The 18,159-nt window shown below is 31.2% G+C and overlaps 1 protein-coding gene across 1 annotated transcript; it reads left to right on the top strand.

The window, feature by feature from the left end:
- Positions 1–13,666: 13,666 nt before the first annotated feature.
- On the top strand, positions 13,667–14,281 carry LOC128668114 (uncharacterized). Its single transcript, XM_053740281.1, has one exon. It carries the CDS (start codon positions 13,667–13,669, stop codon positions 14,279–14,281), a length of 615 nt encoding a protein of 204 aa, XP_053596256.1.
- The last annotated feature ends 3,878 nt before the right edge of the window (positions 14,282–18,159 follow it).

The raw sequence follows: 18,159 nt of genomic DNA, 5'->3' as shown, positions 1-18,159 counted from the left end.
TTTTTATATTTTCAGTGATGAAAAATAATCCAACGAACTCATTTTTATTATTTTGTAAGATTTCTACATCTGCTCCTGGAAAAATAAAAATTTAGTCAACAGAATCACAAGTAACTGAATTTTTTTTGGCTGTTTAATTTTCTTTCAACAATTTGATATTTATAAATTATTCTCAATTTAATGATTACATAAATGATTTCAATATTCATTAATAATATAACAAAAACAAGTATTTCAATGATTAAATAAAAAAAAAAAAATATGCAACTTGTTCATTCATGTGGCCTTAAAAAATGAAGAATTTTTAGTAGTTGTTGACTTTAAAATAGATTTGATTTCTCATACATTATATATTCATTTCAATTTAATATAATTAGATGTATCGTTATATTTATTTTGTTTTTTAATTCAACTCATCAATTTCAATTGATTTAATTTAAAAATAAAAATCATCACAATACAAAATTTCAAAAATCTTAAATTTTGTTTACTTGAAATTGAGAAGTTAATTTTCTGAATCAGTTTTAAAGAATTAAATTGAAAAAACTGGGAATCAAAAATGAAAATTGGTTTTTTGACAGATCTTTCCATACCCAAAGAGCCAATAGGACTACTCTGTTTAGAGAATCTTATAGAATCCAATAGATTTTCATAAATTCTTATAGGGATTTTATGAGTATGAATGAGTTTTTTGAGAAGTGTTATAATGAAGTATAGAGTCTTATACATACAGCTATAAGAATCTATCAGATTTTTAAGCAGGGCATTGAAAATATATATGTAAACAAATGAAAAAAGATTAGAATAAAGCTAATATAGAAAAATTATATATCTATATTTTTCTTATTGTTTTTATACTTAAAAATTTTAAATAAAATCCGAAGATTTGTATTTTATTCGATGGGTACAGTTTATTTTATTTTAATAATACGAGCAATCGAGGTAAGTACTATTAATAGACTTAACGAAACACTGAACAAGCTAGTAGAGTAGCATTGAATGATAAAATTTGGAGCTTGTAATGTACAGAAACGTTGACGTGAAGAATATTTGAATCCGACCAATGACATTGTATATGTACACTGATAAAAAAGTTGACTTGATTCAAGAGCGAAAATTTTGAACCAAGAATTATATTTTGAAGAAAATGATTTTCTTGAGTGAAGAGAAAAAATTCTTGAACCAAGAGAAATTCACTTGACCCAAGAATAATTTTTGGCTCAAGAATTTTTTCTCTTGACTCAAGAAATTCATTTTCTTCAAAATGAAATTCTTTGTTCATAATTTTTTCTCTCGAATCAAGTCAACTTTTTTATCAGTGTATGCTACAAGGCGCAATAAAAATTGTTTTTAATGCGTTTTTTTATCTTGTTTTAATTACTCAATAGTAAATATGATCATGAATAATATAGAATCTAAATAATTTATTTTGTTTTGTATGTAGATTTAATGTTACCTTATTTTTCCCGTAATAATGATTCTGCCGCTGGTAAAGAATCATCATCAGCCGTTGTTGAGGCTTGGGCGATATTGTGGAGATCCTTTCGCGGTATTTTTTTTTGAAATTTCACTTCGATCTTCTTTTGAATCAGAGATTTGGGACATTTCATTTTTATTAAATCCTCAACAATTATTTTTTCCTCAGGATTTAAATTTCTAATTTTGGGATAGTACTCGAAATATTCCTAAAAAGTAGAGTAATTTAGTTAGTAAAGAATATCTATCACTATTAAATGAATGCTTTTATTTTTTTAATTATTTATACAGTATAATAAGTATGATCTTGACGTGAAATTTTTGTTAGTCAAATAGCTGTTTGTCAGTTCAATCGTAATTATGACTTTTGTGATGTTTCAAAGAATGCCTATTCAAAGTTAAAATACACACAAATAGTTGTTCGAAATATGCAAAAGCTATTTAACAAATAAAAATTTGGATGCTAACAGTATAATTAAAATGTAACAAATATAAAAAAACAAAAATAAAAATTTAAATTTGAACAATTGCTAAGCAAATAGTAGATGAGTATATTTTTCACGCAAATACAACAAAAATCGAAATTATATTGTAGTAATATTAAGGTAATATTTACATCCAGAGTTTTTTTTATCGTACCTGTATTTTCGAGTACCAGTTCAAACAATATAAAAATGATACTTAACGTTTCTTCATTAATATATTTCAGTAGAATGGTACGGATTACAAACCTGTGTCCCTTCATGATTGTGATTCTCGTTGAATTCTTTGACGGCTAACTTTTTTCTGTCTTTTGTGACGGTGATCCGAATAAAAGCAGGACAATTTTTCTTATGAGTGCTATAATAATAAATAAGTATACAAATTAAATTCAAGCTTCTTATAAAATTCTAATGTATCGCAAATAAAAATATCTGAAATTTTTGTAGAAAGTTTTTAACTTGTAAAATTTTTTTAATTTCATGAAAATCTGAATTTATATATATACATTAGGGTGTGTCATATCATTTCGGAGCAACATTTTGTTTTTTAAGTTCATGTGAAAAAAATCATAGTTAAATAAAAAAAAAATTTCGCGCAATAAAAAAATTCTAAGTCGATTACAGACGTAGCTCATTGAAAAATTCGATTTTCCCATTTAAACAACACGGGAAAAATTTTTTTTTAGCTTTAAATACTTTTAAATCCTTAACAAATCAATGAATTGAATAGACTAATACATGATTCTGGAGGAATTTGAACGCTCTACAAAAAAGGTATCATCATTTTTTGATAAATCCATCTGTTCAATAGTTATTAGAGCTCGAAGTAAAATTAGAGATTTTTTTACTTTTCCGGTGAAACTATCCAACATCACAAAATGTTATAAGATCTTTTTTGTTGACAATTTTATTCTCTACAAATTAGTAACAGTAAAGTCGAGCTCTAATAACTTTTGAACACATCGATTTATCAAAATATGATACGAAATCTTATTTGTAAAACGATCAATTTCCTACAAAATCATGCATTAGTCTATTCGATCCATTGATTTGTTAAAGATTTAAAGATACTTCAAGCTTAAAAAAAATTTTTTCCCGTGTTATTTAAATGGGAAAATCGAATTTTTCAATGAGCTACTTCTGTAATCGACATAGAATTTTTTTTCTTGCGCGAAATTTTTTTTTTTTTTGTGTTGAACTATGATTTTTTCCACATGCACTAAAAAAAAAAATGTTGCTTCGAAATGACGCACCCTAATATACATATATAGATTATCAAAGCTATTATCTTACAAAATTATTAGAGTGTAATTAATCAAGCAAATACTTTAATAATACCTAGAACTTCTTTGTCCAGTAGATGTAGTTTTGCATTCACTGCTCATTTTACATACATATGTTAGATTGTAATATACAAGTCTTTCCATATCATTGTCATTTATTACTTGCATTGGTTGTTTGGAGCCACTTTTTTTTTGATGCTAGCACCGTTTGTCGACTTTGTTCATAAGTTTTTAATAGCTTACTTCGAGCAATTAAAAAACAATGTTTCACATGACGTTCATATTGCTCTATAAAAGATTTTAAGTCATTATAACTGTCAAATACCGTGTTATCTAAATTAAAATCCATTCTGAAAAGTTTAGTGGATGACTTTTTATATACAATTGATCAAAAAACAACGCAGTAAATATCCAAACTTATGATTAGTAAACGTTAGTTAGTTAAATCTTCAATAAAGCATTGGGATAATCCATCCAGTCGTTACTCCTATCAGTAAACATAATAGATCGAAAACTGAGCTGTGATAATTTTTCAAAACACCCAAAGAGTTATATGAAAGTTCACCAGATGGAACTGAACACATATTCCCTTGTTTTATGCCATAAAACAAACTGTATTTGATTAGTTTTTGCTATAATAAAGGAATTTCTTAACTCAAAATTATTCTACAAGTTGGTAGAATTCATTACTACTTTTCCCGCTCTCATGACGACAGAATTAAAAAACATCGACGCATCGAATGTATCCATGTCTTAACGAACAAAAGAATTCTTCATATAACCGTGATCGAGCAAGTACGAACAAGTTCCGAAAGCTACTCTCGTCATTTATTATTTATTCGCGTTTTTTATAAAAAAAAAAAAATACCAAATTTGGTTTAAATAAAACTGCTAATCAACTTTATTAATAAAAAATAAAAAAAAAAAATAAAACCATTAAATTTAATTAGTAAATTAATAAAAATTATAATATAATATAATATGGATCGAACATTTCGCGTGGGGGAAACTTTTTCGACCTATGAAGACAACTATGATGACGGAGAGGCTAAATAACTGGATAGATAAAGAAAAAATTTTAAGAGAAAGTCAGGCGGGGTTCAGGAAAAAAAGAGGGACAAGGGACCACATATTTGTATTGAATAGTCTAATAAACAACAAAATGAAGAGGAAGGGAGGAAAATTATGCATCGGGTTCATAGACTTTAGAGCGGCGTTCGACACAGTCAGGAGACCAAAAATGAAGAGAAAGGTATGGTGGAAGGGGGCCAGAGGGAGAATGCACAGAATAATAAGAGAAATATATAAAAGAACATATTGTAAGGTGAAAGTAGGAAAAAGAAGACAGACAAAAGAATTTATAACAAGAAAAGGGGTAAGACAAGGGTGTGCGATGAGCGGAGCGTTATATGGCATAGATATCGACGACCTAGAAAAGACGATGGAAAAGAAGAAGAGAGGAGAGACAATAATTGGGAACCAACGAATACATGTCATGAAATATGCGGATGATGTAACGCTAGTTGCGGACACAGAAGAGGAGCTAAGAGGGATGCTGGAAGAGCTGGAAAGGTACACAGAAGAGAATAAGATGGAGGTGAACGTGAAAAAAATAAAAATTCTAATATGCAGAAATGGAGGTAGAAAAAAGAAGGGAAAAAAATGGATGTATAAAGGAAGTGAGGTCGATGAAGTCAAAGAATTTAAATATCTTGGGTACCATTTCACCACAAGGAATAGCGCAGGGAAACAAAAAAAGGAACTAGCACAAAAAGCACAAAAGGCCACAAATGCAGTATGGGGAGTGATAAAAAGGAGCAAAAAAAACAGCATGAGGGACAGGATGTATCTGATGAACACTGTGGCAAGAACAGTAGCTTTGTACAGAGTGGAGTTCTGGGGGTGGGAAAAGTCGGAAGAAATAGAGAGGGTGCATAGGAGGCTCTGCAAGATGGCATTAGGAGTAAGAAGGGATACACCAGAATATATTTGGAGGGACGAGATGGGAGTAGAAAAGATGGAAGTAATATTAAAAGAAAGAGCAGTAAGATATATGAAGGATTGTATAATGATGGAAAAAGAGAGATGGCCAAGGATAGCACTGAAAGAAGAAATGAGAGGGATTATGAACAGGTGCCCGACGAAATGGGGGAAAATGGTGAAGGTTGCGCTAAAAAAAATGTAATGCGAGGAGGTGATAGAGATGATCTACAGGGATGCGGGAGTACAGGAAATAGAGGAAAAGCTGAATGAGGGCATTAAGAAAATGAGAGAGAACGTGAAAAAGGAGGCTGAAGACGCAATAAACAAATCAATGTATAATACATTGTACAAAAAAATAAGATTAGAGAAAGAAGAAGATAACTACTGGAAAAAAGATAATGTAAGAGGGGAGGACAAGAAGATGTGGGCGAGGATAAGGTGTGGAAATTTGGGAAGAGCGGGCAAAAAAGGGTACAGGGACTGGAGCTGTAGAGGGTGTGGGAAAGAGGAGGAAACGTTGATACACCTACTAAAATGTGAAGGAATATATAAAGGGGTGGAGAAGGAAAAAGAGCTGCTAGAAGAGTGGAGAGGGTTAGAGGATAAAAAAGTAGAAGAAAAAATGATAGCAAAATTAAAAGGAGAGGTTGATATAAAACTATGTACGGTCTTCAAGAGAATTGAAGAAATTTTGAGAGTCAACTCAGGGTTACGGAGCGTGGTGCAAGCGGGATACCAAGACTGTGACGTGCTAAAAATATAAGAAGCCAAAAACAAATAAATTATAGAAGTTAAAAAGTAAGAAAGAAATAATATATATAACGAAGTGAATATTTTACCAAATGAAAATATGATTTATGTAAAAATTTGTAAAAGACCTATAAGTTGTGCAAATAAAACTATTTTATATATAGTTGGCCCTGAAATAAAAATATTTAAATAAGTTTTTATCGTTACGATTATACATTTTAAGTAAATTTGATAAGAAATAATATTTGATATACAATTTAGCTGGAAGAATTGAAAAATAAATAAAGAAAATTTATATTAGTTAGCCTTGATATAAAAATTTACTTACAAACATTTTCATAAAATTTCAAAAAAAAATTGTATAAAAAAATTTCAATGTACTTGGTGTGCTCACAAAAGAGTAAAAAAAAGCATGGTTGATTTTATAAGAAATTAATTTTGCTTGAGTACATGTAGTAACGCACACCAAGTACATTGAAATTTTGTAATACAATTTTTTTTTGAAATTTCATGAAAATGTTTGTTATGATTTTGCATTATACTAGGTACTTAGTATTTTTTCGATTTGACTTTTTTTTTGTAAAAAATAATTTTTTTTTTTACTTTTAATAAATTTGAAACGTGTACTTGGCGCGATGTTCTACAGAGAATCTGCTTTTGGAAGGATACAATTTAGCTGACAGAATTGAAAAATAAATAAAAAAAATTTATATTAGTTAGCCTCGAAATAAAAATTTACTTATCGTAGTCGATGAACAAAACAAGCTAAAAGAATTAACGAAAAAAAAAAGTTTACATTAGTTAGAACCAAAAAAAGTTATTAGGTTGATCAGAAGTAATAACTTTTTTTTTCTTTAAAAATCATAAATTTTTTATCAACCATAAAAGATACATGATAAAATTTTTATGGCATAAAAACCCATTTCGCAAGAGTTCGGTGAACGAACTAATATTTTTAGTTTATAAAAAATTTGTCGCAGGATTGAAAGCGAATTCGCGATGTGTAACTTATAAGTATTGACGATAAAAAGATTTGGTGATGGGGGAGAAATGGCGAAACTTCAAAGCAATTTAGAATTTGGGAAGATTTGGGTCTCGAAAATTAACGGGGGTCTGTACAGAAACGCAAGTTGCTTACAAGTATTTTTTGGTAAAATTTTGTCACATTTTTAACCTGTGGCTTAAATTCTAAGATAAAATTTGCAATTATAAAAAGTAAAAAAAAAATTTTTCGTAAGGAATAGCGACTCATCGAAACCATTCCCTTGACTATAATATAAAATTTGAAAGATTAAAAATCAAAGAATTTTTCATAAAGAAACAAATTTGAAGAAGCGAATGATGAATCTTCAAAATCATTCTCCAATTACAAATATTCAATTTATAAGCAACAAGATATAGATTTTTTTTTAAAACTATAAGAAATAAAAAAAATAATTACCAAATTTATGATATTTACCAATTAAAATTTATAAACAGTCCATTCAAAAAATCATATATTTCTTGTCATTAAAATTTTTATTAAAAAATTATTTTTTTGGCAATACATCAGTCACATTAAATTTATTTTATTTGCCTTTATTTATTTCTTATAACTTTTTTAATGCAACCTAAATAATAAAATATCAACGCCCCTGGAAAAATATTAACATTCAAAATTTGAAGTTGGAATAAATATGTATTCGCTTAAGCGTAAGTAATTACTCACTTAAGATTTTTCTGGCTTAAGTGTCACAAGTTATCCTCAATTTTACTACCAGTTCAAAATAATTATCCAGTTGAAATTTATTTTCTCTTATAGTTTAAATTACAATTAAGCTTTAATTCGAATTCATAAGTTTCCTACTGTTAATTCAAAAGCTTGACGGAAAAATAAATAAATTATTTCAGTAGATTAATTTCGAATGAGATGAAAACATAGAGACTCTTTACTTGAAGTCAAACTGATTATTATGTAAAATAAATTTTATTGCAATAAAAAATATTTGTAGTTTGAAAACCCGGTACGCGCCGTATAACAATTCGCCCTATATCGAACCACGGACCTAGCTATTTGTTAACGCGAACAGTGGCTGTTTATTCAAAAAAAGAATTTACATTCAATAGAAAAGTGTATAAGTAGTTTTTTAAAATCGGCGCACAAAACCCTAAATTTGCTCACGGCAACCAAGCTTCCGCTTGACCAACAACGATCAACGTAGTAGTCGACAGCAGGCTCGAATTGCCTACAGGAGCACACTTAGCCACTGTTTTCCTGTTTTAATAAAAGCTAAATAGGAAAAAAAATAATTAAAAAATAAAAAATGACTATCGTGACCGGAGCCTTCGGTGGCTCTAATAATAGCAGTAAATAAAATTACAAAGATGGTAGAGACCCGAGACGCTGCCAACAACAGCCAGTTGATCTCAATTAATAAGTTTAAAACAATTAGAAATTAAGGATTTATGTTATTTAGTTTATTTATTCCTATTATGTATGACATGGTAAATTTAAATAAAGAAACTTTAAACAAAAAAAAAAAGGTTCGATTCCCGGTACCGGAATATTATTTTTTTTTTTTTTTGTGACAAATTACGAAAAAGCTATTAATAGAAAAGCTATTATTAATTTTTGATTTTTTCAAACAATTATTTTGTGTACTTGTCATAAGGAAAGTTGAGTCTCTCTAACAGACGAAAGTCTCCTGAAATTTCACAAATATATCAATAAAATTATTCATATCATTCACAGTGTGGTAAAATTGTTGAAGTAGCCAATAGCCAGCTACTATTAAAAAATCAACTAAATGCGAACGGAATATTTTAATATTGTTAAGTTTTGATATTCCATCGTTGGCAATGCTAAATATTTTGTCTGATGCAAATATTTCAGGGATCGATGATTCGGTAATTCTATTGGATCGCACGTACCGACGAAAAATAACAACAATACTCACTTTGTCGGTACCTGCGAGCCAATAAGAAAGCTAGAAGTAGTAGAGGGGATATTTCCTTTGCTGTGATTGGTGCGCGTGTACCGATAGAAAGTAATTACGAGAAAATCGTCACGTCGGTAACTGCGAGCCAATCAGAAAGCAGTACGTTGAAATTTAGTCGTGGAGGTGGTAAAGGTCAGAGGTTACTTAATGGTCATACATTCATTGTAGGTCATTTCCAACCGACAACTTACTTTGTACGTCACGCAAAATATTCAAGTTTTTAACTTCACACGTCAAGATGAATTTCATTAATTCAACTGGCCACACGTTTAAGCTGACTAAAATCAGCACGAAGCTATACACGACAGATTCAGGAGCTGTGGAGGTTGCAGAGTCATCCCTGTATCCGAGGACAGACATCCAGGAAACATGGAGTTTCCGTATGGAGCTAAGCCACGGCCGGGAAGACAACTTTTGGCTTTCGTTGGGCATCCAACCGTCCAAGTCCAAGGACCTCAAGACGAGATACACCGCCCAGTGTTTCGCCCTTGACTTGCTCGGTAACCTGACGACCCTCACCGACCAGTCTGCTCCTTTCAAGGCCTACGATGACTACATACACTTGGGCAACTGCATCAGACGACGTGGCAGAGACGACTTCTGTGGCATATTACATGAAGCCAGCGATGAAGTATATATCATGGTACAGGTGAAGATACTTTCTAATTAGATACTTAAGTTCTGACTTAAGTTAAAAACGGCCCTTTTCAGGGCCACCAAATTTTTCATACGTAAAGAACAATTCAAGTTTACACCTAAGAATTCAATCCTTGCTTCCATACTCTTTCAATATTTATATTTATTTAGTAAGTGGCTAAACAACAAGTACAAATTTTAATATTTACTAAATTATGATTTTTTATACATTTCGAGTTGTGCATATATTTATTTTTGCCTCACCATTAGTCTCTTATTTTAACAAATAAAAGTATTCCAACTAAGTATTTTTATTGACTGTTTAATGTTTACAAGAGTGTAAGTTTTATAGTTTTACAGCTATAAGTAATTATTTATAACGCAAAATAATAACAATATTGATTGAGTCGGTATCGGCTAACCAATAAGTAGTAGAAAAATATCCCGGGTTGTGAAAAAAAAGTTGTCATCACGACTTTATAATTTGGTTTTCATGTTATTTTGAGGAAATCTCAAACGAAATATGTCTTTCGGCAGGAATTCTTTTTATTTCTATGTACAGATTTTTTACAATTGGATACTGAAGTTTTACACTTTGAGTTGGAAATGGCTCTTTTTAGGGCCACTATAATTTACGTTCGTGGATAATAATTTAAGTTCTGTAACATTTAACTCACATCAATGCTCCGATATTTTTTCGCAGTAAATGTTTCATTGTTTTAAATGACTGACAAAGAATTACAATTTTTTGATTTTTGTTAAATTATAGTTTACACTTTAGTTTATAAATATATTTATCTTTAAGTACAGAGACGATAGATAAAAATTCTGCAGACTAGGTTAAAAAATTTTTTACTAATTGCCGTAAAATTCAACAAAAAAAAGTTTCATGAATTTGTTGAGTCCAATGGGAAAGGATAAAATTAAAGATGGGTTTTATTGGTATTGGGAAATTTTATTTAAGGGAATTATACTCTGCAAGAAAAAAATTTTATGTTATTTGTACGGAAAAAAAATTTTGTATTTCTTATGACTACTAATTTAGTATAATTAAACTTGAAAAGAATAGACGTATAAAAAATTTGGGGGGGGGGCCCTGCATGAACAGGACCCCAAAAGCTCAAGAACTTTCTCCATGTGAGCCAGGCGCTGAAAAGAGCCGTTTGGTTTTAATTTGGTATGGTTTTACGTATGGGTATGGTTGTTTTTTGTATAATTTACTTAAAATCAAAGTCAAAAAATAAAAATAGAAAAAATTATGACAGTTAACCTCGATATTGGATTGATTGAAAAACTCTTCGTCGTAATAATAAGGCGCTGAAGTCCCACTTGACGTCAATTATATTAAGAATAATTTATTTGATGTAAGACCTGACTGAAAAAATTAAAAAAAAAAAATAAAACAATTCATGTTAGTTGATTCCTGAAATGGAAATTTTTAAACAAGTTTTCAACTTTTTAACAAGGTGCTGAAAAGTGCCGTTTAATATAAATTTTATAAACAATAATTTATTTAGTTTAAAATTTGACTGAAAGAATTAAAAAAAAAAGAATAAAAAAATAAATATTAGTTGGCCCTGAAACAGAAATTATTGGGTAAGTTTTTATCATTACAATGGGGAGTTTAAATTTTTCATTTGATGTCAGTTTTATAAGTAACAATTTGGTTAGTTAATGATCTAGCTGAAAAAATAAAAAAATTAAATATTAGTTTGCCCTGAAATGAAAACATTTAAATAAGTATTTTTCAATACAATGAAGCGCTGAAAAGTGTAATTTTAAGTCAATTCTATAAACAATAATTTATTTAATATAAGATTTAACTGAAAGAATAAAAAAAAAAATAATAAATATTAGTTGGCCCTGAAAGGAGCGCTGTAAGCTGTGTAAGTGTACAGACGTGTAAAAGAGTAGCTAGTGCAAAAATAAATGAAATAGTGAAAAAAAAAAGAAAAGGCAAGTAAGTTTAGAGTAAAAAAGGTGGGAGTGAAAAACGCCAAACAAGGTGAATAATAAAAAAAAAGAAAAGCTGTGGCACGGGAAAAGCAAAAGACGCGGAAACCAAAAGGTAAAAGCAATCCGGGTTTTGGCGGACATAGAGGAATTGGCGGGAGACAAGACGAAGGAAAAAAGTGACGAGGAACGAGAGGGCAGCACATACAAAGAGATGACAAGTGACGAGGAAAGACATGAGAGAGGTAAAGCGAATGGCGCAAGCGCCGGGATGACCAAGAGAAGGAGGGGAAGGCCGCGCAAATTCAAAAGTACAAATTCAGCGAGTAAAAGAGACTACGGTATGAAAAATGGAGCGTTAGAAAAATTTTTGTTTAGTCAGATGGATATAATAAAGGCAAAAGCAAAAAAGGTAGAAAACACAGACAATATAAATGAGGTAGGAACAGACTGGTGCAGAGCCGGATTTCAGCTAGCGAGAACACCGGCAAGAAACAGTAGAGGAAGTCTGCAAGTTGAGAAGGACAGTAATGAAGAGGCGAAAGAGTTAGATATAATCGAGACAATCAACGATAGGAAAGACAAACAGAAAGATGAAGTGGGAAAAAAGACAAGAGAACAAGCAACGCAGACTGGAATGTCAAATTGGAGCCAAAAGCAGGAAATGAAGGATAGTGAAAAAAATTCAGATTAAAAGATGTGGCAATTGATCGCAGAGAAAGAAGACAGGGTAAAAACAAAAGTTGAAGAATTGATAATGAAATCAATGGAAGAAATAAAGGCATGTACAAGACAAGAATCCTCGAAGATAGGGGCCCAAATAATTAGAAGCAAATGTAAAGAAGACCAAGTGGAAAAGGAAAGAAGACACAGACAGGAAATAGAAAGATTAGAGAAGGAAATTGGTAAAAGAGAACAAAGCATAAAGGAAAAGGACAGAGTAATTAAAGAGCTAAGTGAAAAAATAAAAAAGGAGAAAGAAAGTAAGACGAACATACCAAATAAGACAAAAGCAACCGAGGAAAAAAAAAAGGAAAGCAACACGACAGTCAGAGTCACGACACAAAGAGACAAGGAAAGAGTAACAGTGGAGGAAGGCAAGAAAGAGGGCGATCAAGAGTGAAGGAAACAGAAAACGCGTGGGTGAATGAAAGGAATGTTCAAGAAATGAGGGAATGGAGCTTGAAAAATGAGGTGGAAAGATTCGTGAGCGAGGCGAGGAAAAGACAAGATAAGAAGGACAAAACAAATGAAGAATGGAGAAGACAAGAAAAAGAAAAGCTCATTAAAGAAAAGCCAAAAAAAATTAATGGAAATGAGCTGGGTGAAGAACTAAAAGACAGGAAGCAAAAAAGGTTAAAAATTGGTGAGGTATGGTGGTGTTGGAATGAAAAAAAAGGAGAATTGGAATTATGAAAGTGGGCGAATGATGAGAAAAAGGAGTGGAGAGTGGGTACAGAAAGAGACACAGAGGCCAAGGAGAAAGAGGACCAAAATAAAGGAAGAGAGCAAGAAAATAGAAGGAAAATATAGTTTTGGAATGTTGCAGGTATGAATGAGGTAGAAAAAGCTGCCACAATGATGGAAGAAAACGAGATTGTTGTGCTAGTGGAGACATGGGTAATGGAAGATAAGGTGGAAATAACATGTGAGGGGCTGAGCAAAGAATTCAAATGGTGGGCGAAGCCTGCGACGAGAGAGAAACAGAGAGGAAGAGCAAAGGGAGGTCATATTATTGGGATAAAAAAAAATTGCAAATTAAAATGGAAAGTCAGGGAATGGAAATACGGAATGATGTTGGAAGAAAGTAAGGAAAGTGAAAGTATAATCACAGTGTATAACAATGTAGGAATGAGCAAATTAGAAACGGAGCTAAGAAGGCAGATAGAAGAATGTGCAAACAGGGACGAAAGTGTGATGATCATTGGGGACTTTAATGCGAGAATCGGAGAAGAAAACGTAACAGGAGAGGACGAAGGCAGAGTGAGGAAAAAAAGAAAATCGAGAGACAAGACAGTAAACAGCGAAGGAAAAAAATTACTAAAGATGTGTGATGAGTTAGGACGCTGCGTATAAAATGATAGAGCAAGAGGTGATGAAGGTGGGGAAGAAGAGAGGAGGGACAATGATTGGGAACCAACGAATACATGTCATGAAATATACGGATGATGTGGCGCTAGTTGCGGACACAGAAGAGGAGCTAAGAGGGATGCTGAAAGAGCTGGATGGATACACAGAAGAGAATAAGATGGAGGTGAACGTGGAAAAAACAAAAATTCTAATATGCAGAAATGGAGGTAGAAAAAAGAAGGGAAAGAAATGGATGTATAAAGGAAGTGAGGTCGAAGAAGTCAAAGAATTTAAATATCTTGGGTACCATTTCACCACAAGGAATAGCGCAGGGAAACAAAAAAAGGAACTAGCACAAAAAGCACAAAAGGCCACAAATGCAGTATGGGGAGTGATAAAAAGGAGCAAAAGGAACAGCATGAGGGACAGGATGTATCTGATGAACACTGTGGCAAGAACAGTAGCTTTGTACGGAGTGGAGGTCTGGGGATGGGAAAAGTCGGAAGAAATAGAGAGGGTGCATAGGAGGCTCTGCAAGATGGCATTAGGAGTAAGAAGGGATACACCAGAATATATTTGGAGGGACGAGATGGGAGTAGAAAAGATGGAAGTAATATTAAAAGAAAGAGCAGTAAGATATATGAAGGATTGTATGATGATGGAAAAATAGAGATGGCCAAGGATAGCACTGAAAGAAGAAATGAGAGGGATTATGAACAGGTGCCCGACGAAATGGGGGAAAATGGTGAAGGTTGCGCTAAAAAAAATGTAATGCGAGGAGGTGATAGAGATGATCTACAGGGATGCGGGAGTAGAGGAAATAGAGGAAAAGCTGAATGAGGGCATTAAGAAAATGAGAGAGAACGTAAAAGGAGGCTGAAGACGCAATAAACAAATCAACGTATAATACATTGTACAAAAAAATAAGATTAGAGAAAGAAGAAGATAACTACTGGAAAAAAGATAATGTAAGAGGGGAGGACAAGGAGATGTGGGCGAGGATAAGGTGTGGAAATTTGGGAAGAGCGGGCAAAAAAGGGTACAGGGACTGGAGCTGTAGAGGGTGTGGGAAAGAGGAGGAAACGTTGATACACCTACTGAAATGTGAAGGAATATATGAAGGGGTGGAGAAGGAAAAAGAGCTGCTAGAAGAGTGGAAAGGGTTAGAGGATAAAAAAGTAGAAGAAAAGTTGATAGCAAAATTAAAAGGAGAGGTTGATATAAAACTATGTACGGTCTTCAAGAGAATTGAAGAAATTTTGAGAGTCAACTCAGGGTTACGGAGCGTGGTGCAAGCGGGATTCCAAGACTGTGACGTGCAAAAAATATAAGAAGCCAAAAACAAATAAATTATAGAAGTTAAAAAGTAAGAAAGAAATAATATATATAACGAAGTAAATATTTTACCAAATGAAAATATGATTTATGTAAAAATTTGTATACGACCTATAAGTTGTGCAAATAAAACTATTTTATATATAGTTGGCCCTGAAATAAAAATATTTAAATAAGTTTTTATCGTTACGATTATACATTTCAAGTAAATTTTATAAGAAATAATATTTGATATACAATTTAGCTGAAAGAATTGAAAAATAAATAAAGAAAATTTATATTAGTTAGCCTTGAAATAAAAATTTACTTATTGTAGTCGATGAACAAAACAAGCTAAAAGAATTAACGAAAAAAAAAGTTTACATTAGTAAGAACCAAAAAAAGTTATTAGGTTGATCAGAAGTAATAACTTTTTTTTTTCTTTAAAAATCATAAATTTATTATCAACCATAAAAGATACATGATAAAATTTTTATGGCATAAAAACCCATTTCGCAAGAGTTCGGTGAACGAACTAATATTTTTAGTTTATAAAAAATTTGTCGCAGGATTGAAAGCGAATTCGCAATGTGTAACTTATAAGTATTGACGATAAAAAGATTTGGTGATGGGGGAGAAATGGCGAAACTTCAAAGCCATTTAGAATTTGGGAAGATTTGGATCAGTAAAAATAAGTAGTATTTTCTATACAAAAGCGCAATATCCTTATAAGTTTTTGTTTAAATAAATTTTTGTAATATGTTTGATAGTTTGGTTTGAATTTCAATTAAAAATTCACAGTAATAAAGAGTAGAAAAAAAATTATGTCCAAGAAATGGTGACTCATCAAAACCATTCCCTTGACTATAATATAAAATTTGAAAGATTAAAAATCAAAGAATTTTTTATACAGAAACAAATTTGAAGAAGCGAATGATGAATCTTCAAAATGATGCTCCAATTACAAATATTCAATTTATGAGCAACAAGATATAGATTTTTTTTAAAACTATAAGACATAAAAAAAATAATTACCAAGTTTATGATATTTACCAACCAAAATTTATAAACATTCCATTAAAAAAATCATATATTTCTTGTCATTAAAATTTTTATTAAACAATTATTTTTTTTGCAATACATCAGTCACATTAAATTTATTTCATTTGCCTTTATTTATTTCTTATAACTTTTTTAATGCAACCTAAATAATAAAATATCAAAGCCCCTGGAAAAATATTAACATTCAAAATTTGAAGTTGGAATAAATATGTATTCGCTTAAGCGTAAGTAATTACTCACTTGAGATTTTTCTGGCTTAAGTGTCACAAGTTATCCTCAATTTTACTACCAGTTCCGAATAATTATCCAGTTTAAATTTATTTTCTCTTATAGTTTAAATTACAATTAAGCTTTAATTCGAATTCATAAGTTCCCTACTGTTAATTCAAAAGCTTGACGGAAAAATAAATAAATTATTTCAGTCGATTAATTTCGAATGAGATAAAAACATAGAGACTCTTTACTTGAAGTCAAACTGATTATTATGTAAAATAAATTTTATTGCAATAAAAAATATTTGTAGTTTGAAAACCTGGTACGCGCCGTATAAGAATTCGCCCTATATCGAACCACGGATTGAGTAAAATGAACCAAAGATGGACACAGAGAAAAAAATTTATTAATTAGTAGCTTTCAGATGAAATAAAATAATAACCGAATTTTGGTAGATTTTTCAGAGGGACCATGTTGCCCCATATAAAAATTTTTTTTGTTGGAGCATATTAATGACGAACACATGGAACAAAACTAGCAGAAATAAAAGGGGTAAAAAGAGCAAATATCAAATCTCTTTTTCACGACGCATTTCGCTTTAAATTTAAAGATTTTTAATTTTCGATAAATGTGGTATATTGAGACAAAAAGTAAGTATCCCCCTCCCTTCTTCCCCTATTCGAGCCGCCAAAAACTCAGTCTTTCCTTAAGTACTCCCTTTTGCCCCTCTCTTCCTGAATTATGACCACAGATATTTAAGAGTGGGGGAGAAAAGTAATTATCTGGGGAGATTTTGTTAAGGTCGAAGGTACCATAGACGACATCATTCAAAACCGTTTTCGATCTTGAGACGATCAGTCGTACAGTCAATCTTGTCCCAAAACTACAAACATAAAATCAGTGATCGTTAATAATTTAACTTGAAGTTATAACTAAGTGAACAGTTACTCTCACAGTAAAGTGTCAGAGTTAATCAAATTAAAAGTTCATTATTTAAAAGTCGACAATTATTAATTGCATCACTCATTACGATCGAATCAATCCGTTCAATATTCAATTGCGAATACGTTGACAACTTAATCAAACTATAACAGGGCTATGCTGTTACTCTGGTCGTCCTTAAATTACCTTTTTAAGGGCGCCACTGGAAGTGATAACGGCCTCCCAGAACCGGATCTTAGATCATCAGGGTCGGTGTAATTTTATTTAATTGTAAGAGAAGGATGAGGAAGGATAACTTATAAATAATTTACTATTTCAATTCACCAATTAAACCTTTTTATTTTCTCATGACCTAATTGACCTTTATAATTTTAACTTCACTTATAACCTTTTTATAAATCTTATTTTATACCTTTTTAAACCTTATAACTTCTTATCTAAACCTTATAACATTAAACCTTATAAACCTTAGAACCTTATGACCTTATAACATTAAACCTTATGACATTAATTGACCTTAACATAAAACCTTATAACCTTTATAACTTCATTGAACCTTATAACCTTTTATTTATTTACCCGCAATAATTTTATTAATAAAACCAGCCAACTACCTTTGGCGTTACCACACACTCCCACACTCTGGTTAAAAATCGCTTTACCTTCGCGACACTTAATTACTAAATTAGCCAACTACCTTTGGCATTTCCACACACTCACACACACAATGATTAAAAATCGCTTAACCTTCGCGATACTTAATTACTAAATTAGCCAACTACCTTTGGCATTTCCACACACTCACACACACAATGATTAAAAATCGCTTTACCTTCACGATACTTAATTACTAATACTTTTCCTTAACTACTTATTTATTTCACTCACTCGGTCCCCTGGACTTATTTTACACACACTTCTTAAATTAATTTTCCGCAATTAATAATTTAATTAATTTAGAGAATTATATAATTTTTAATTAATTTATTAATTGATTTTTCTTTCCTAATTTATTGA

This window comes from Microplitis demolitor, chromosome 6 (assembly GCF_026212275.2).
Source record: "Microplitis demolitor isolate Queensland-Clemson2020A chromosome 6, iyMicDemo2.1a, whole genome shotgun sequence".
NCBI lineage: Eukaryota > Metazoa > Arthropoda > Insecta > Hymenoptera > Braconidae > Microplitis > Microplitis demolitor.
This window is presented reverse-complemented; position numbering and strand designations above follow the sequence as displayed.